The following is a 20,821-nucleotide window of genomic DNA, read 5'->3' on the forward strand; positions in this document are numbered from 1 at the left end:
AGCTCTCTGGCGCCATCTTGGGGACTGGATGGTCACTGATGGCTCTGACAGAGGAGGGGCTGGGGGATGGTTTCCTAGGTGGGGGGTCACCTCATGGCTGGGTGGGGGGGAATGTGTGCAAGTTCAGTTATGGGATTTGTGTTGAACACATTTATTCACCATAAGTCACTATGTACAGTTTTATTACACAAAAGATTTGCTCTTACCTGGAGATCCTGCTAGTGACGGCACTTCCTGTTTCAGGGTGACAACCATACGTCACTGCTCAGCAATTAGCAGCAGCGTTGTCACCATCTGGCCAGTACTGCTCATCTATTAGCCATCCATCCTCCATAGCATCCCTACTCCCTATTTACCACTACGCTCCATAGTGTCACCCCTAACCTCCCCTCTCCATAGAGATCTCCTTCTCCCGCCCTCTTTATACAGCACTCTTCTACGCCCCACCTGCCTCCTCTCCTCTACTCCCCCCATCCCATCATGGTGCTCCTCTCTCCATAGTCTCATTTTTCACCTTCACCTCTCCTTTGCTCTCCTCTTCATACTTCCCATTTTCCATAGTGTGGTCCTTCTCCTCCACCTTGTCTTTCTCCATGCTGTCCTTCCCTCTGCCTCTCCTCTTCTCTTCTCTCCCCATCATGTCCCTCCTCTCCTCCGTCTCCCCTATCTATGAGGCCGGTCCTTTCCTCCTCCTCCCCTCTCCAAAGTGTCCCTCCTCTTCTCCGCCTCCCCTCTCCATAGTGTCCCTCCTCTTCTCCGCCTCCCCTCGCCATAGTGTCCCTCCTCTTCTCCGCCTCCCCTCGCCATAGTGTCCCTCCTCTTCTCCGCCTCCCCTCTCCATAGTGTCCCTCCTCTTCTCCGCCTCCCCTCTCCATAGTGTCCCTCCTCTCCTCAGTCTCCCCTATCTATAGTGTCCCTCCTCTCCTCCGCCTCCCCTCTCCATAGTGTCCCTGCTCTTCTCCGCCTCCCCTCTCTGTCCCTCCTCTCCTCCGCCTCCCCTCTCTGTCCCTCCTCTCCTCCGCCTCCCCTCTCTGTCCCTCCTCTCCTCCGCCTCCCCTCTCCTCTCCTCCGTCTCCCCTCTCTGTCCCTCCTCTCCTCCGTCTCCCCTCTCTGTCCCTCCTCTCCTCCGCCTCCCCTCTCCATAGTGTCCCTTCTCTTCTCCGCCTCCCCTCTCCATAGTGTCTCTCCTCTTTTCCGCCTCCCCTCTCCGTAGTGTCTCTCCTCTTTTCCGCCTCCCCTCTCCAGTGTTGCTACTCTCCACCTCCCCACTCCATAATGTCCTTCTTTTCCTCTGCCTCCCCTCTCCAGTGTCCCTCCTCTCCATTGTTTTGATACTCTCTTCCACCTCTCCTCTCCATAGTGTCCCTACTTTTCTTTGTCTCCCCACTCCATAGTGCCCTTTCTCTCCAAAATGTCCCTTTTCTCCTCCACTTTCCCTCTCCATAGTGCCCTTCCTTTCCTCCACCTGCCCTCTCCATAGTGCCCTTCCTTTCCTCCACCTCCCCTCTCCATTATGCCAAGCATCTTCTTCCCCACCCTCTTCATTGCACTCTTCTATTTCCTCTCAAGTCTCCTCTCCACCTCCCCTCTCCATAATGTCGCCTTTCTCCTCCACCTCCCCTCTCCATAATGCCCCTCCTCTCCTCTGTCTCCCCTCTCCATAATGCCCCTCCTCTCCTGTCTCCCCTCTCCATAATGCCCCTCCTCTCCTCTGTCTCCCCTCTCCATAATGCCCCTCCTCTCCTGTCTCCCCTCTCCATAATGCCCCTCCTCTCCTCTGTCTCCCCTCTCCATAATGCCCCTCCTCTCCTGTCTCCCCTCTTCATAATGCCCCTCCTCTCCTGTCTCCCCTCTCCATAATGCCCCTCCTCTCCTGTCTCCCCTCTCCATAATGCCCCTCCTCTCCTCTGTCTCCCCTCTCCATAGTGTCCCTCCTTTCCTCCCTCTCCATAGTGTCCCTACTCTCCTTGCCATAGTTTGGCCCCTCTCCTCTTCCTTCCTCCATCAGTGTCAGCTCTTCTCTGCCTTCATTCTCCAGAATGTCTCATCTCCTCCACCTCCCCTCTACATGCTGTCCCACCTCTGGGAACCTTGCTGTGAAAGGAGAGGACTGAGAGCTCTGATGTGAAAGGGGGGCAGAGGTCTTTGATGTGAAAGTGTAAGGCCAAGGAATCTGATGTGAAGGAAGAGTGGGGGGGGGGGGGGGGGGCTGAGGACTCTGATGTGAAGGGGACTGATGACTGTGATTTGAATGGAGGACTTTGATGTGATGGGGAGAAGGGGGCTGAAGACTGTGATATGAATGGAAAATGCTGATGTGAGGGGATGGAGGACTGTGATGTGAATGGAGGACTCTGATGTGAAGGGGAGAAGGGGACTGCAGACTGTGCTGTAAATGGAGGACTCTGATGTGAAGGGGACTGAGGACTGTGATTTGAATGGAGGACTCTGATGTGAAGGGGAGAAGGGGACTGAGGACTGTGATTTGAATGGAGGACTCTGATGTGAAGGGGAGAAGGGGACTGCAGACTGTGCTGTAAATGGAGGACTCTGATGTGAAGGGGACTGAGGACTGTGATTTGAATGGAGGACTCTGATGTGAAGGGGAGAAGGGGACTGAGGACTGTGATTTGAATGGAGGACTCTGATGTGAAGGGGAGAAGGGGACTGAGGACTGTGATGTGAATGGAGGACTCTGATGTGAAGGGGAGAATGGGACTGCAGACTGTGCTGTAAATGGAGGACTCTGATGTGAAGGGGACTGAGGACTGTGATTTGAATGGAGGACTCTGATGTGAAGGGGAGAAGGGGACTGAGGACTGTGATGTGAATGGAGGACTCTGATGTGAAGGGGAGAAGGAGACTGAGGACTGTGATTTGAATGGAGGACTCTGATGTGAAGGGGACTGAGGACTGATTTGAATGGAGGACTCTGATGTGAAAGAGAGAAGGGGACTGAGGACTGTGATGTGAATGGAGGACTCTGATGTGAAGGGGACTGAGGACTGTGATTTGAATGGAGGACTCTAATGTGAAGGGGAGAAGGGGACTGAGGACTGTGATGTGAATGGAGGACTCTGATGTGAAGGGGACTGAGGACTGTGATGTGAATGGAGGACTCTGATGTGAAGGGGACTGAGGACTGTGATGTGAATGGAGGACTCTGATGTGAAGGGGACTGAGGACTGTGATGTGAATGGAGGACTCTGATGTGAAGGGGACTGAGGACTGTGATTTGAATGGAGGACTCTGATGTGAAGGGGAGAAGGGGACTGAGGACTGATTTGAATGGAGGACTCTGATGTGAAGGGGACTGAGGACTGTGATGTGAATGGAGGACGGTGATGTGAAGGGGACTGAGGACTGTGATTTGAATGGAGGACTCTGATGTGAAGGGGACTGAGGACTGTGATTTGAATGGAGGACTCTGATGTGAAGGGGACTGAGGACTGTGATTTGAATGGAGGACTCTGATGTGAAAGAGAGAAGGGGAATGAGGACTGTGCTGTAAATGGAGGACTCTGATGTGAAGGGGAGAAGGGGACTGAGGACTGTGATGTGAATGGATGACTCTGATGTGAAGGGGACTGAGGACTCTCTGATGTGAAGGGGACTGAGGACTTTAATGTAAATGGAAGAGTGGGGGGGCTGACTCTGATGTGAGGGGAAGGGGTGGGGACGACTAGGGAATGTCCTGTGAATGGGGGACTCTGTTGTGAGGGGAAGGGGACGACGACTAGGGAATGTCCTGTGAATGGGGGACTCTGTTGTGAGGGGAAGGGGGGGGGCTAGGGAATGTCCTGTGAATGGGGGACTCTTGTGAGGGGAAGGGGGAGGGGACGACGACTAGGGAATGTCCTGTGAATGGGGGACTCTGTTGTGAGGGGAAGGGGGGACGACGACTAGGGAATGTCCTGTGAATGGGGGACTCTGTTGTGAGGGGAAGGGGGGGGGGGACGACTAGGGAATGTCCTGTGAATGGGGGACTCTGATGTGAAAGGGGGGCAGTTGATGTGATTCGGAGCCCCCATGTTAGACGAGGGTGCCTTGAGATTTTGCACATCTTGGACTATAAAGGGCAGAGAAATGCTGCTTCAGATTGCGGTTTGCTATGTCCCGGTCCGTCCTGAAGCCCCCATGTCACCCATTAGGGGCCGGTGTCCCCCTGCTGCGGGCCGGTGTCATGTGTTTCTTGTATTCCCGTACGGTATTGGTTGCTGCACAAGGAACAAAACCCCATCGCCAGCTGCATCCAGAGAGCTCTGTGCTGAAGCTCCGGTTTGTGTTGCACATTGTTTGGCGTCAGCATCATGTGGCCCCTCCAGGACACAACCAGCACAACATTGACATTTGACAGGTTGATGTGGCTGAAGCTGAACAGGGTGCAGATATTGAGCAGTTAAGTGAGACTGCTGAAAACGCACCTCTGTAGTACATTGGAACATTTGTGGAGGAGTGAAGGATGTCCCCCGAGAGTGGAAGGCTCCCCCCGGCGATGCCCCCCAGACAGTTCACTTTTGTGGTGCTCCTCTGCGGGTTCCTGGCCTTGTCTATGAATGTGGTGGCCCTGGTCAGCCCTTCCTGGGTGACATCCAAGTATTTCTCTCTGTCTCTGTGGGAAATCTGCAGCCGACAGAACAACGCCTGGCACTGCCGCTCTGCGCTGAACACCGGTGAGTGACGGGAGGGGAGGGGTTGTACAGAAGGTGAAACATCGTCATTTCCATTCTCAACGGGTGACTTCGATCATCGAGGGGGATGAACATGTCATTCAAGTTGTATGCTGGTAAAGATGGCGTGTGTGCGTGATTATACACTATATGGAGAAAAGTATTGGCCCCGCCCTCCCAATCATGTGATTCAGGGGTTCCAATCTCCTCCATATCATGTGATTCAGGGGTTCCAATCTCCTCCATAGCATGTGATTCAGGGGTTCCAATCCCCTCCATAGCATGTGATTCAGGGGTTCCAATCCCCTCCATAGCATGTGATTCAGGGGTTCCAATCTGCTCCCAATCATGTGATTCAGGGGTTCCAATCCGCTCCCAATCACTAGATTCAGGGGTTCCAATCCCCTCCCAATCACGTGATTCAGGGGTTCCAATCCCCTCCCAATCACGTGATTCAGTGGTTCCATTCCCCTCCCAATCACGTGATTCAGGGGTTCCAATCCCCTCCCAATCACGTGATTCAGGGGTTCCAATCCCCTCCATATCATGTGATTCAGGTGTTCCAATCCCCTCCATATCATTACATTCAGGTGTTCCAATCCCCTCCATATCATTACATTCAGGTGTTCCAATCCCCTCCATATCGTGATTCAGGTGTTCCAATCCCCTCCATATCATGTGATTCAGGGGTTCCAATCATGTGATTCAGGGGTTCCAATCATGTGATTCAGGGGTTCCAATCCCCTCCATATCATGTGACTCAGGTGTTCCAATCCCCTCCATATCATTAGATTCAGGGGTTCCAATCATGTGATTCAGGGGTTCCAATCATGTGATTCAAGGGTTCCAATCATGTGATTCAAGGGTTCCAATCCCCTCCCAATCATGTGAGTCAGGGGTTCCAATCCCCTCCCAATCATGTGAGTCAGGGGTTCCAATCCCCTCCCAATCATGTGAGTCAGGGGTTCCAATCCCCTCCCAATCATGTGAGTCAGGGGTTCCAATCCCCTCCCAATCATGTGAGTCAGGGGTTCCAATCCCCTCCCTATTGGTGAAAGAATGGGTCGCTCTCAGGAGCTCAGTGACTCCAAGCGTGGTCCCGTGATAGGTGGCCACCTGTGCAATAAGTCCATCCGTGACATTTCCTGGCTACTAAATATTCCACGCTCAACTGTTAGTGGGATTATAACAAAGTGGAAGCAACTGGGAACAACAGCAACTCAGCCACCAAGTGGTAGGCCACGTCACATGACAGGGCGGGGTCAGCGCATGCTGAAGCGCACAGTGCGCAGAAGTCGCCAACTGTCTGCAGAGTCAATAGCTAAAGACCTCCAAACTTGGTGTGGCCTTCAGATGAGCCCAACAACAGTGTGTAGAGAGCTCCATGGAATGGGTTTCCATGGCCGAGCAGCTGCATCCAAGCCTTCCATCACCAAGTACAATGCAAAGCGTCGGATGCCGTGGTGTAAAGCACGCCGCCACTGGACTCTAGAACAGGGGAGGCGTGTTCTCTGGAGTGACCAATCACGCTTCTCTGTCTGGCAAGCTGATGGACGTGTCTGAGTTTGGCGGTGGCCAGGAGAACAGTACTTGCCTGACTGCATTGTGCCAAGTGTAAAGTTTGGTGGAGGGGGGATTATGGTGTGGGGTTATTTTTCAGGGCTTGGGCTTGGCCCCCTAGTTCCAGTGAAGGAACCTCTTAAGGTGACATTTTGAACAATTTCATGCTTCCAACTTTGTGGGAAGAGTTTGGGGATGGCACCTTCCTGTTCCAACCAGTGGCGGACTGACAACTCATGGGGCCCCCGGGCAATAGGGGTATCATGGGGCCCCTGTGTCCTTGCCCAAACTTAAAAAAGGTACCAGGAACATCTCATGGGGAACCCTACCTACCCCGGGCCCTCGGGCAGTGCCCGAGTTTCCAAATGGTCAGTCCACCCCTGGTTCCAACATGACTGCCCACCAGTGCACAAAGCCAGGTCCATCAAAACATGGAGGAGCCAGGTTGGGGTGGAGGAACTTGACTGTCCTGCCCTTGAAGTTCATGGGTGTGGAAAGGCAGGCGTCCCAATACATTTGGGCAATATAGTTTATATTTATAGATTCCTATTATATATTTTTTTTTTATAAGCAAATTTAAATTGTATCTGAAGTCTACAAACTGAAAGTGCTATTTAACTCAATTTTCAAATTCCAAGTAACCTCCCCCCATCCATCCATCCATCCATCCATCCATGGCTCCATGCTTTATTTTGTTGAGAAATAGCTTTGAAAAAACACCTCTCTAGCATTTCACAGCCATCTTGAGTAAGGGCAGAGGATTCTTGTAGACGTTACTTCCTGGAATCCATCTGCCCTTAGCTGAGGCATGCAAGCAGGAGGGTGTGCTTAGCAGAGAAAACTCCTCTTCCCCTCCCAAAGGCTCCTGGGACATCATTTTAATCTAGACCAGAAGGGATGTTAAAAACCACATGGTCACTCCGAAGATTCTAAAAGTGGTGAAAATTCACTTCGCAAAGAACACCCAAACATGCAAAGAAAAAAAAACAAATTAAAAAAATAAATTTTTTTAATAACTTTTTTTTTGTTGTTTTATCAACCTCACTGCTGAAAATGGTCTTAAAGTAATTGTAAAGGTATTTAAAAAAATATTTTTTATTTTTTTCTATTTCTTTTTTTTCTTTGCGAAGTGAATTTTCACCACTTTTAGAATCTTCAAAAGAAAAAAAAAAAAAAGAAATAGAAATTTTTTTTTTATTTTTTTAAATACCTTTACAATTACTTTAAGACCATTTTTCAGCAGTGAGGTTGATAAAAAAACAAAAAAAAAAATTTTCTAATCAACCTCACTGCTGAAAAATGGTCTTAAAGTAATTGTAAAGGTATTTAAAAAAAAAAAAAAAAAAAAAAAAAAAACACATGACAAGCATGTCATACTTACCTGCTCTGAGCAACCCCGATCCTCCTTTCTGGGGTCCCATGCCAGCGCTCCTGGCTCCTCCCCCCGCTCATGCAGGCTCGCTTCCGAACCGTGTTGTGTGCATCCATTGACATACACAGCGTGACTTGGCCCTAGCCCCTGCTCTTGTCTAATAAGCTGTGATCAGGGCTGTTAGAAACCACGGGGCCCCATACAGCCGACCTGACCATGGCCCCCCCCCCCCCCCCAAAAAAAAAAAAAAGAAACCCAGTTTACTATGCTTCAGTTATGAATGAACACTGAATGATCAGTACCAATCACTCATTCTGTTCATTCAGGAAAGGGTGTGCTTGAGCATTCTATGCACAAAAGTTAAAAACAAAAAAATAAAAAAAAAAAAAAAAAAACAAAAACTTCTCTATGTAGCTCCCATAATACTTACCTGAGCCAAATCTTGATCCAGCGATCTGCATGAGTGCAGTGACTGTCCCGGCTCTCTTCCTCCTCACTGATTCAGAGACAGCATTAGGAGCCATTAACTCCCACTGCTGTCCATCACAGCCAGTGATCGGGGGGGTGGGGCTGAGCCGCCCTCGGAGGAGTGTCTATAGACACAGAGCAGGGCTCGGGAGCAAGCACGCTCGCATGCCCCCATAGCAACTATCTTGCTATGGGAGGGCACTCAGTAGGGGGGAGGAGCCAGGAGCACAGACAGGGGACCTAAGAGGAGGAGGAGGATCAGAGCTGCTGTGTGCAAAACTATTAGATGTTTATTTAACCGTTTCCTCGCTGCCCTATAGCGAAAATACTGCTACAGGACGGCACGGGTGCGCAAAATCACATATATATACACACGTGATTTTGCATGTCTGGGTAGGGGGCACCATACAAAGCAGTGTGCTTACAGTGGAAAGCACTCACACAGCACACAGTTAACCCTTTGATCGTCCCTTATGTTAACCCCTTCTTGCCCCGTGCCATTAGAGCAGTATGCTTACAGTGACGCACACCCCACCCCCTAGTAAAAAACACTCCCTGCACACAGTTAACCCTTTGATCGCCCCTCATGTTAACCCCTTCCTCTCCAGTGCCATTAGTCCAGTGTCAGTGCTTGGTATTAGCACTGATCACTGTATTGATGTCACTGGGGATGTCAGTGACACCAAGTCAGTTCCCCCCAGTGTCAGAATGCCCGCCACAGTCCAGGTATAAGTCGCTGATCGCCGCTATTACTAGTAAAAAAAAAAAAAAAATCAAATTCCAGTATATATACACCGCCATTTGCACAGAAACCAATTAATTTACACGTATTTTTTTTTTTTTTTTTTTAGTAAAGACAAGCAGCAGAATACAGTTTGCCCTGAATTATGACGAAATTAGATTTTTTTTTTTTTTTTTTACTGGATATGTTTTATAGCAAAAAGTCAAAGATATTGTTTTTCTCAAAATTGTCAGTCTTTTTTTGTTTATAGCGCAAAAACAAAAAACAAAAAAAAAAAAAAAAAACCCACAGGCAATCAAATGCCACCGAAAGAAAGCTTCCCATATCTAAGAAAAAAATATTTGAAATACTACAATTTTGGCCATATTAAATATACACACACTATATATATATATATATATCACACACACACAATATGTGTATATATATGTGTACAGTATATTTAATATGGCCAAAATTGTAGTATTTCAAATATTTTTTTTCTTCCATATGGGAAGCTTTCTTTCGGTGGTATTTGATCACCAGTGACGGTTTTGTTTTTTTTTTTGTGCTATAAACAAAAAAAGACTGCAAATTTTGAGAAAAACAATATTTTTGCTATAAAACATATCAAATATACTGTATGTCTTTAAAAATACAAAGCTACATTTTTTGGAATGCATTTACAAATATATATAAAAATAAATGTTAAAATGACTTTTATGTTAAAAAAAAAAAAAAATCTGGAGTATATTTAAAAAAAAAAAAAGTTTTTAAAAATATATTTTGTTAAAATTTTTATGTTAAAAAAAAAAATCTTAAGCATATATTTAAACAAAATATATTTTTAAAAACACTTTTTTAAAATATACTCCAGATTTTTTTTTTAACATATAAAAAAAGTTATTTTAACAAAATATATTTTAAAAATTTTTTTTTTTTTTTTTATTTTGTTAAAATATAAAGTTTTTAAAAATATATTTTGTTAAAATAACTTTTTTTATATGTTAAAAAAAAAAATCTGGAGTATATTTTAAAAAAGTGTTTTTAAAAATATATTTTGTTAAAATTTTTATGTTAAAAAAAAAATCTTAAGCATATATTTAAACAAAATATATTTTTAAAAACACTTTTTTAAAATATACTCCAGATTTTTTTTTTTTTTTAACATAAAAGTCATTTTAACATTTATTTTTATATATATTTGTAAATGCATTCCAAAAAATGTAGCTTTGTATTTTTAAAGACATACAGTATATTTGATATGTTTTATAGCAAAAATATTGTTTTTCTCAAAATTTGCAGTCTTTTTTTGTTTATAGCACAACAAAAAAAAAACCGTCACTGGTGATCAAAGAAAGCTTCCCATATGGAAGAAAAAAAATATTTGAAATACTACAATTTTGGCCATATTAAATATACACACTATATATATATATATATATATCACACACACAATATGTGTATATATATGTGTATATTTAATATGGCCAAAATTGTAGTATTTCAAATATTTTTTTTCTTCCATATGGGAAGCTTTCTTTGATCACCAGTGACGGTTTTTTTTTTGTTGTGCTATAAACAAAAAAAGACTGCAAATTTTGAGAAAAACAATATTTTTGCTATAAAACATATCAAATATACTGTATGTCTTTAAAAATACAAAGCTACATTTTTTGGAATGCATTTACAAATATATATAAAAATAAATGTTAAAATGACTTTTATGTTAAAAAAAAAAAAAATCTGGAGTATATTTAAAAAAAAAAAAAGTTTTTAAAAATATATTTTGTTAAAATTTTTATGTTAAAAAAAAAAATCTTAAGCATATATTTAAACAAAATATATTTTTAAAAACACTTTTTTAAAATATACTCCAGATTTTTTTTTTAACATATAAAAAAAGTTATTTTAACAAAATATATTTTAAAAATTTTTTTTTTTTTTTTTATTTTGTTAAAATATAAAGTTTTTAAAAATATATTTTGTTAAAATAACTTTTTTTATATGTTAAAAAAAAAAATCTGGAGTATATTTTAAAAAAGTGTTTTTAAAAATATATTTTGTTAAAATTTTTATGTTAAAAAAAAAATCTTAAGCATATATTTAAACAAAATATATTTTTAAAAACACTTTTTTAAAATATACTCCAGATTTTTTTTTTTAACATATAAAAAAAGTTATTTTAACAAAATATATTTTTAAAAACACTTTTTTAAAATATACTCCAGATTTTTTTTTTCAACATATAAAAAAAGTTATTTTAACAAAATATATTTTTAAAAACACTTTTTTAAAATATACTCCAGATTTTTTTTTTCAACATATAAAAAAAGTTATTTTAACAAAATATATTTTTAAAAACACTTTTTTAAAATATACTCCAGATTTTTTTTTTTAACATATAAAAAAAGTTATTTTAACAAAATATATTTTTAAAAACTTTTTTTTTTTTTTTTAGTATACTCTTCAGATTATTTTTTTTTTAACATATAAAAATGTTATTTTAATATATTTGTAAATTCATTCAAAAAAATGTAGATTTGTATTTTTAAAGACACTGTATTTAAAATGTATTTTTAAAAATGTTTTTCATATACTTTGTAATAACACATTTCTGTGTGTGTGTAATATTTTTAAAAATACATTTCGAATACACACACTGCATGTTGAAATGTATTATTACAGTATATGAAAAACATTTTTAAAAATACATTTCAAAATACACTGTCTTTAAAAATACAAATCTACATTTTTGGAATGAATTTACAAATATGTTAAAATAACATTTTTATATGTTAAAAAAAAAATCTGAATATATTTAAACAAAATATATTTTTAAAAACACTTTTTTTTTTTTTTAAAATATACTCTTCAGATTTTTTTTTAACATAAGTCATTTTAACATATATTTAGAAATGCATTCCAAAAATGTAGATTTGTATTTTTAAAGACATACAGGATATTTGAAAGGTATGTTTAAATATATTTTTCATATATTTTATAAAAAAAAAAAACGCATTTCAACATGCGGTGTATGTGTGGGTATATATATATATTTATATTTTTTTTTATCCGAAATTTATTGAATATGGCCAAAATTTTAGTATTTCAAATATACGGCAATGTATTTGGGAAGAATATTTTTTTAAAAATACTTCAAATATATTTTTCTTCCATGGGGGTCTATTGGTGGGGAAAAAAAAAAAAAAAAAAAAAACAGGATGTAAAATTTCATTTGGGTATAAAAGCATTTGGGGGGATAAATTTTGTGGTTACAAAAAAAAAAAATAAAAAAAAAAATTAACATTTAGTATCACTTTAAGTGTTTATGAGGGGCTGGGGGGAGCTAAACAAAAGCTCCCCCCCAGCTGAGAATGCATTAAAGTAAAATACCCTCCTGGCTTTGCATCCACTTTAATCCATCCCAGGGAGCGCCTCTATCCATGTGAACTGTATTTTGGAATATGTTGGCCTGAGATGCGTTCCTGCATGTCATGGACAGATATCTGAACGGATTGCTGACCTTTTAATGTTTGCTTTGCAAAGCAAATATTCTGCATTTTTGTGGCTTGTTCTATCTCGTGATCTGGGATGTCCAGAGCCAGTGGCGTCCCTAGGCAGGTGCGGGGGGCGTGTGCCGTACCGGGTGACACCTATCGCACGTGGTGACCCCAGAACCTCTCCACGAGCTCCACAAAAAAAGGAAAGTTTTAAAGCAAGTTGATGATCCCCGCAGGATTTCCGCACCTGCAACCACCCCGCACAGTGCAGGCGAGTGTGCACCAAGGGTTAAGCAGGCCATACATGGGTTGAATTCTGTACGATTTTTTTCGTTGTTTCATTCTGTATTCCGATGGTGCCACCAATGATTTCGAAAATCGTTCATTTTTCATGAATTTTCTAACATGCCTGATAAACGAAATGGGGAGGAATCACGAAAATTAGCCGGTGCCACTACCCCACTACCAGAGCGAAAAATCGGTCGAATATTCTTAGGTTTGATTTACGAATGAAAAATTGTTCAGAAATCGATCCATTTATGACCGGCCTTAGGCAAGTATACACTATGTTGCCTAAAGTATTGGCCCCGCCCTCCAAATCATGTGATTCAGGTGTTCCAATCCCATCCCAATCATGTGATTCAGGTGTTCCGATCCCCTCCATATCATGTGATTCAGGTGTTCCGATCCCCTCCATATCATGTGATTCAGGGGTTCCGATCCCCTCCATATCATGTGATTCAGGGGTTCCGATCCCCTCCATATCATGTGATTCAGGGGTTCCGATCCCCTCCATATCATGTGATTCAGGGGTTCCGATCCCCTCCATATCATGTGATTCAGGTGTTCCGATCCCCTCCATATCATGTGATTCAGGTGTTCCGATCCCCTCCATATCATGTGATTCAGGTGTTCCGATCCCCTCCATATCATGTGATTCAGGTGTTCCGATCCCCTCCATATCATGTGATTCAGGTGTTCCGATCCCCTCCATATCATGTGATTCAGGTGTTCCGATCCCCTCCATATCATGTGATTCAGGTGTTCCGATCCCCTCCATATCATGTGATTCAGGTGTTCCAATCCCCTCCATATCATGTGATTCAGGTGTTCCAATCCCCTCCATATCATGTGATTCAGGTGTTCCAATCCCCTCCCAATCATGTGACTCAGGTGTTCCAATCCCCTCCATGGGCACAGGTGTATACAATCATCACCTAGACATGCAGACGGCTTCTACAAACATTGGTGAAAGAATGGGTCGCTCTCAGGAGCTCAGTGACTCCAAGCGTGGTCCCGTGATAGGTGGCCACCTGTGCAATAAGTCCATCCGTGACATTTCCTGGCTACTAAATATTCCACGTTCAACTGTTAGTGGGATTATAACAAAGTGGAAGCGACTGGGAACAACAGCAACTCAGCCACCAAGTGGTAGGCCACGTCACATGACAGGGCGGGGTCAGCGCATGCTGAAGCGCACAGTGCGCAGAAGTCGCCAACTGTCTGCAGAGTCAATAGCTAAAGACCTCCAAACTTGGTGTGACCTTCAGATGACCCCAACAACAGTGCGCAGAGAGCTTCATGGAATGGGTTTCCATGGCCGAGCAGCTGCATCCAAGCCTTCCATCACCAAGTGCAATGCAAAGCGTCGGATGCCGTGGTGTAAAGCATGCTGCCACTGGACTCTAGAGCATGGAGGCGTGTTCTCTGGAGTGAACAATCACGCTTCTCTGGCAATCCGATGGACGTGTCTGGGTTTGCTGGTGGCCAGGAGGATGGTACTTGCCTGACTGCATTGTGCCAAGTGTAAAGTTTGATTTCCCTTCACTGGAACTAGGGGGCCAAACCCAACCCCTGAGAAACAATCCCCCACCATAATCCCCTCTTTATTTGCACTTGTTACAATATTCTCTTTAACAATGTTTTTTGTTATTTTCAGACTGGCAAGTGGCTTCCCTTATCCTGGTGTTATGTGCCACACTTATCTCTGGCCTGTGGTTCATAGTTTGCGTGTTGTGGATCTGCCAAGTGAAGCAGCCTCTGAAGTTCCGCAATTTGTCCTTTCTACTCATTATATCAGGTAATATGTTCCGTATGAGAGGTCTACATATGAGAATCCTGGGGCTGCGCCACACTTTCTGCATGGTAACACGCCACAATTTAAAGTGTTACTAAATGCCGGACCCCGCACTCACTACATCCGCTCTCCCCGGACCCCGCACTCACTACATCCGCTCTCCCCGGACCCCGCACTCACTACATCCGCTCTCCCCGGACCCCGCACTCACTACATCCGCTCTCCCTACATCCGCTCTCCCCGGTCCCTGCATTCCCTACATCCGCTCTCCCTGGACCCCGCATTCACCACATCCGCTCACCCCGGACCCCGCACTCACCACATCCGCTCACCCCAGACCCCGCACTCACCACATCCGCTCTCCCTACATCCGCTCTCCCCGGACCCCGCATTCACCACATCCGCTCTCCCCGGGCCCCGCATTCACCACATCCGCTCTCCCCGGACCCCGCATTCACCACATCCGCTCTCCCCGGACCCCGCATTCACCACATCCGCTCTCCCCGGACCCCGCATTCACCACATCCGCTCTCCCCGGACCCCGCATTCCCCACATCCGCTCTCCCCGGACCCCGCATTCACCACATCCGCTCTCCCCGGACCCCGCATTCACCACATCCGCTCTCCCCGGACCCCGCATTCACCACATCCGCTCTCCCCGGACCCTGCATTCACTACAGTTTAAAAGGATAAGGTTGCGCTTTTGAGGTAGGTCATTTACTTTCAGTGACCCCCAACTCTGGTGCTTTTTTTTTTTTTCCTCCCACTCCTTTTCTATTCCCATTGGCCGCCCACCTGGCCCTCCTATAGTCTGAAGTAAAGTGAAAGACCCGACTGCATCGGTTTCCCTCGGTTTTGCATTTACTAACACGATTCTGTCTGTGAAGTTCTCTTGCAGATAAGTGCTCTCCTGCTCTTCTCACTTCTCCTGGCAGCACCGTTACTCCCCCTGTCTTCCCAGTTTAGCTGGGGCTATGGACTCGGATGGGGATCCTGCATCTTCATGCTCGGAACAGTTGTGATAAGTTGCTTGAGAACCGGCCTGTCTACGGAATGACCTATTGCATCACAAGCAACCTTGAAACGAGACTACAACGCTGCAAATAGCTAGAAACCGCTGCCTGAAGACATCTGTAGTCAAAGCTAAAAAATTGTGTGAACACTCAATGGCTGTATTAAAATATAAATGTCAGAATTTTCCAGGAAATAACGCAGGCCATACATGGGTCAAATTCCGAACGATTTTTAGTCCAAAAATCAGAGTGGTCGTCCGCTCGGTAATCCGATGGCGCCATCAATGATTTCGAAAATCGGCTGACCAAGTCATAAAGTTCACCCCATATAACAGGTGAAACTTCTGTTCCTTCCAGGTCACGGCTCATGCGCATATTCTTTTCGGAAAAACGATCGTACGATTTGACCATCATTGAGTCAAAAATTGGTTGTTTTTCATGAATTTTCCAACATGCCCGATCACCAAAAAGGGGAGGAACCATGAAAATTGGCTGGTGCCATTGACCCCACTAACATAGCGAAAATCCGCTGTTGCCATTGACCCCACTAACATAGCGAAAATCCGCTGTTGCCATTGACCCCACTAACATAGCGAAAATCGGCCGATTATTCTTATGCAGGTCATTCATGGTTTGAATTCCGCACTATTTTTAGTCCAAAAATCAGAATTCCAAACTATTTTTAGTCCAAAAATCAGAACGGTCGTCCGCTCGGTAATCCGATGGTGCCATCAATGATTTCGAAAATCGGCCGACCAAGTCATAAAGTTCACCCCATATAACAGCCAAGACTTCTGTTCCTTCCAGGTCACGGCTCATGCGCATAGTCTTTTCAGAAAAACGATCGTAGGATTTGACCATCGAGTCGAAAATCGGTTGTTTTTCACGAATTTTCAAACATGCCCGATCACCGAAAAGGGGAGGAACCACGAAAATTGGCCGATGCCATTGACCCCACTAACAGAACGAAAATCCGCTGGTGCCATTGACCCACTGTTAATGGGGTCAATGGCACCGGGCAATTTTCGTGGTTCCTCCCCTTTTCGGTGATCGGGCAGGTTTGAAAATTCGTGAAAAATAACCGATTTTCAACTCAATGATGGTCAAATCGTACGATCGTTTTTCCGAAAAGAATATGCGCATGAGCCGTGACCTGGAAGGAACAGAAGTTTCACCTGCTATATGGGATGAACTTTTGACTCGGTCGGCTGATTTTTGAAATCATTGATGGCACCATTGGATTACCGAGCGAACGACCATTTTGATTTTTGGACTAAAAAGCGTTCGGAATTCAAACCATGCATGGCCTGCATAAGAATAATCGGCCGATTTTCACTATGTTAGTGGGGTCAATGGCACCAGAGGATTTTCGCTCTAACAGAGCGAAAATCAAATGATTATGCAAGCCATACATGGTTCGAATTCCGAACGATTTTTAGTCCAAAAATCAAAATTGTCGTTTGCTTGGTAATCCGATGGCGACATCAATGATTTCGAAAATCAACCAACAGTCATAAAAAGTTCACCCCATATAAACAGGTGAAACTTCTGTTCCTTCCAGGTCACGGCTCATGCGCATATTCTTTTTGGAAAAACGATCGTACGATTTGACCATCTAGTCGAAAATCTTTATTTTTTTTCACGAATTTTCAAACATGCCCGATCACTGAAAAGTGGAGGAACCACGAAAATTGGCCAGTGCAATGGACCCCACTAACATAGCGAAAATCCGCTGGTGCCATTGACCCCACTAACATAGCGAAAATCGGCCGATTATTCTTATGCAGGCCATACGTGGTTTGAATTCCGAATGATTTTTAGTCCAAAAATCAGAACGGTCATCCGCTCGGTAATCCGATGGCGCCATCAATGATTTTGAAAATCGGCCGACCGAGTCATTAAGTTCACCCCATACAACAGGCGTAATTTCTGATCCTTCCAGGTCACGGCTCATGGGCATATTCTTTTTGGAAAAACGATCGTACGATTTGACCATTGAGTCAAAAATCACAAAATTTTCCGAAATGCCTGATCACCGAAAAGGGGAGGAACCATGAAAATCGTCTGGTGCCATTGACCCCCACTAACAGCGAAAATCGGTCGATTATTCTTATTCGGACGAACAATCGGTCAAATTTTGACCCATGAAAGGTCGGCATTAGGCAGCTCAGATTCTGCAGGTTCAAAAAGTTCACCGGCCGTGTTTATTTCATTTAGTGCAGATATGAATTGAGGGCATTTCTCACGTGTAAAGAATTTGGAAAGGAAACACCGCAGCTTGCATAGGAGAACTCTGGGCTGGTGTAGCAAAAAAAATAAAAAAAAACAACACCGCCCATGAAACATACTGTGAGGCCACAAGTCTGTGCTCACCCCCTCCACATGGTTCAGCCTGTGCTCAACCCCTCCACATGGTTCAGCCTGTGCTCAACCCCTCCACATGGTCCAGCCTGTGCTCAACCCCTCCACATGGTCCAGCCTGTGCTCAACCCCTCCACATGGTCCAGCCTGTGCTCAACCCCTCCACATGGTCCAGCCTGTGCTCAACCCCTCCACATGGTCCAGCCTGTGCTCAACCCCTCCACATGGTCCAGCCTGTGCTCAACCCCTCCACATGGTCCAGCCTGTGCTCAACCCCTCCACATGGTCCAGCCTGTGCTCACCCCCTCCACATGGTCCAGCCTGTGCTCACCCCCTCCACATGGTCCAGCCTGTGCTCACCCCCTCCACATGGTCCAGCCTGTGCTCACCCCCTCCACATGGTCCAGCCTGTGCTCACCCCCTCCACATGGTCCAGCCTGTGCTCACCCCCTCCACATGGTCCAGCCTGTGCTCACCCCCTCCACATGGTCCAGCCTGTGCTCACCCCCTCCACATGGTCCAGCCTGTGCTCACCCCCTCCACATGGTCCAGCCTGTGCTCACCCCCTCCACATGGTCCAGCCTGTGCTCACCCCCTCCACATGGTCCAGCCTGTGCTCACCCTCTCCACATGGTCCAGCCTGTGCTCACCCCCTCCACATGGTTCAGCCTGTGCTCACCCCCTCCACATGGTCCAGCCTGTGCTCACCCCCTCCACATGGTTCAGCCTGTGCTCACCTCCTCCACATGGTCCAGCCTGTGCTCACCCCCCCCCCCCCCCACATGGTTCAGAGGTTGCCATTATTGCTATAGCATACAAAAGACATTTGTGCTCTTCCAACCTTGCAGCAAAAAGGACTGTTCCCCGATGTACAACTCCAGCTCCATAAAGACATGGTTGGAGGAGTTTAGGGTGGAGGAGGAGCTCAAGTGACCTTCACAGGTCTTCTCATAATACATCACAAATATTCTTTTGGCTGAGTGGGCACAAATTCCCACAGACACGCTCTAAATGTTATGGAAAGCCTTCCTAAAAGAGCGGAGGCTGTTATTCCCTAAAAACAGCTTTTAAAAAGGGGAACCCCACCTTTGTGGGTATATCTAGAAATATACATACAAATATATACACATTATGGTCCAACACAGGGGTCTTCAAAACTGTTGTCCGCAGGCCAGATATGGCCCTTTGCTTGCCTTTATCTAGCCCTTGGGGTACAATTCTTCCCACTGACACCAACGATGGGGCGCTATTCCTCCCACTGACACCAACAATGGGGCGCTATTCCTCCCACTGACTTCAATGATGGGTCACCATTCCTCCCACTGACCCCAATGATGGGTCACCATTCCTCCCACTGACCCCAATGATGGGTCACCATTCCTCCCACTGACCCCAATGATGGGTCACCATTCCTCCCACTGACCCCAATGATGGGTCACCATTCCTCCCACTGACAACAATGATGGGTCACCATTCCTCCCACTGACAACAATGATGGGACACTATTCCTCCCACTGATACCAATGATGGGGCACTATTCCTCCCACTGACACCAATGATGGGGCACTATTCTTCCCACTGATACAAAAGATGGGGCACTATTCCTCCCACTGATACCAATGATGGGGCACTATTCCTCCCACTTATACCAATGATGGGGCACTATTCCTCCCACTGACACCAATGATGGGGCACTATTCCTCCCACTGATACAAAAGATGGGGCACTATTCCTCCCACTGACACCAATGATGGGGCACTATTCCTCCCACTGACACCAATGATGGGACACTATTCCTCCCACTGATATCAATGACGGGGCACTATTCCTCCCACTGATACCAATGATGGGGCACTATTCCTCCCACTGACACCAATGATGGGGCACTATTCCTCCCACTGACACCAATGATGGGACACTATTCCTCCCACTGATATCAATGACGGGGCACTATTCCTCCCACTGATACCAATGATGGGGCACTATTCCTCCCACTGACACCAATGATGGGGCACTATTCCTCCCACTGACACCAATGATGGGACACTATTCCTCCCACTGATATCAATGACGGGGCACTATTCCTCCCACTGACACCAACGACGGGGCACTATTCCTCCCACTGACACCAACGATGGGGCACTATTCCTCCCACTGACACCAATGATGTCATTTTTTTTTACTCCCACTGACCATCAAGCCTATGGCATTGCTTACTCTTACTGACGCCAGGACATTTTCTTCTCCCACTGGCCACCGTTCGGCCCCCCTAAAGTTTAAACTGGTCCTTTGTTTTGGAGGTTTGGAGACCCCGGAGCTTACACACGCGGTTGAACCATGGTTAGCGGTACTACAGCCTGAAGAAATAAGAAACCTGTAAAACTTGTTTTCAATAACAAAGCTCATTTCATAGCAGTGATGTAACATATTGGACATTGTAACGGAAACGGACCCCAGACCACACTTGGGTATATTCCGTTATACCGCATCTTCCCTGTCCGAACACAAATCCACGGACCACACCCTTGAAATCCTTCAGGAAATAGACAGCACCCGACTCTTCTTAAAACAGGAAGTCAACTCCTTTATTTTTACACAAACAAGTTATATACACAGGGCGGGGAAACACAATCAGGAACAGGAAACACATCAGCCCGCCCCATCAGTGGGAAGGGCTACAGGAAATACATCATCAGCCTGCCCCAGAGGGAAGGGCTACAGTACATGGCAAAGGGCAATGGACAGCCACATGGCTGAGAACCAAGGACAACACACCAATACTAGGACATTCACACCCTGTACCCCTTAACAGGTACAGGGTGAATTAAACATAATGAGGGGAACATGAGCTGACACAGAGGTCCCCCCCACCCCCAAAAGTCACTCCCATCACAGACATCACTTGATTACTGTGAATATGGATATTGAATAAAGAATTTGAAAAAGGGAATCCCTGTAGTTTTCCTTTAATCAATGATCTTCTGAAGACTTGTATGAATTTAAAGCGGTATTAAACTCCAAACCAAAAATTTTTTTTTCCTTTTGCAATAAAAGTTTTACATGGGTAAATAATCAC

The 20,821-nt window shown here is 44.9% G+C and overlaps 1 protein-coding gene across 1 annotated transcript; it reads left to right on the forward strand.

The window, feature by feature from the left end:
* Positions 1-4,336: 4,336 nt before the first annotated feature.
* Positions 4,337-15,566, forward strand: LOC149431344 (transmembrane protein 47-like). The gene is made up of 3 exons (XM_089665646.1): positions 4,337-4,673; positions 14,234-14,374; positions 15,259-15,566. Exons 1-3 carry the CDS (start codon positions 4,463-4,465, stop codon positions 15,426-15,428), a joined length of 522 nt encoding a protein of 173 aa, XP_089521772.1. The 5' UTR covers positions 4,337-4,462; the 3' UTR covers positions 15,429-15,566.
* Positions 15,567-20,821: the final 5,255 nt, after the last annotated feature.

Source organism: Staurois parvus, unplaced genomic scaffold (assembly GCF_062004578.1).
Source record: "Staurois parvus isolate SC_StPar_1 unplaced genomic scaffold, SC_StPar_1.0 ptg002286l, whole genome shotgun sequence".
NCBI classification, from domain to species: domain Eukaryota; kingdom Metazoa; phylum Chordata; class Amphibia; order Anura; family Ranidae; genus Staurois; species Staurois parvus.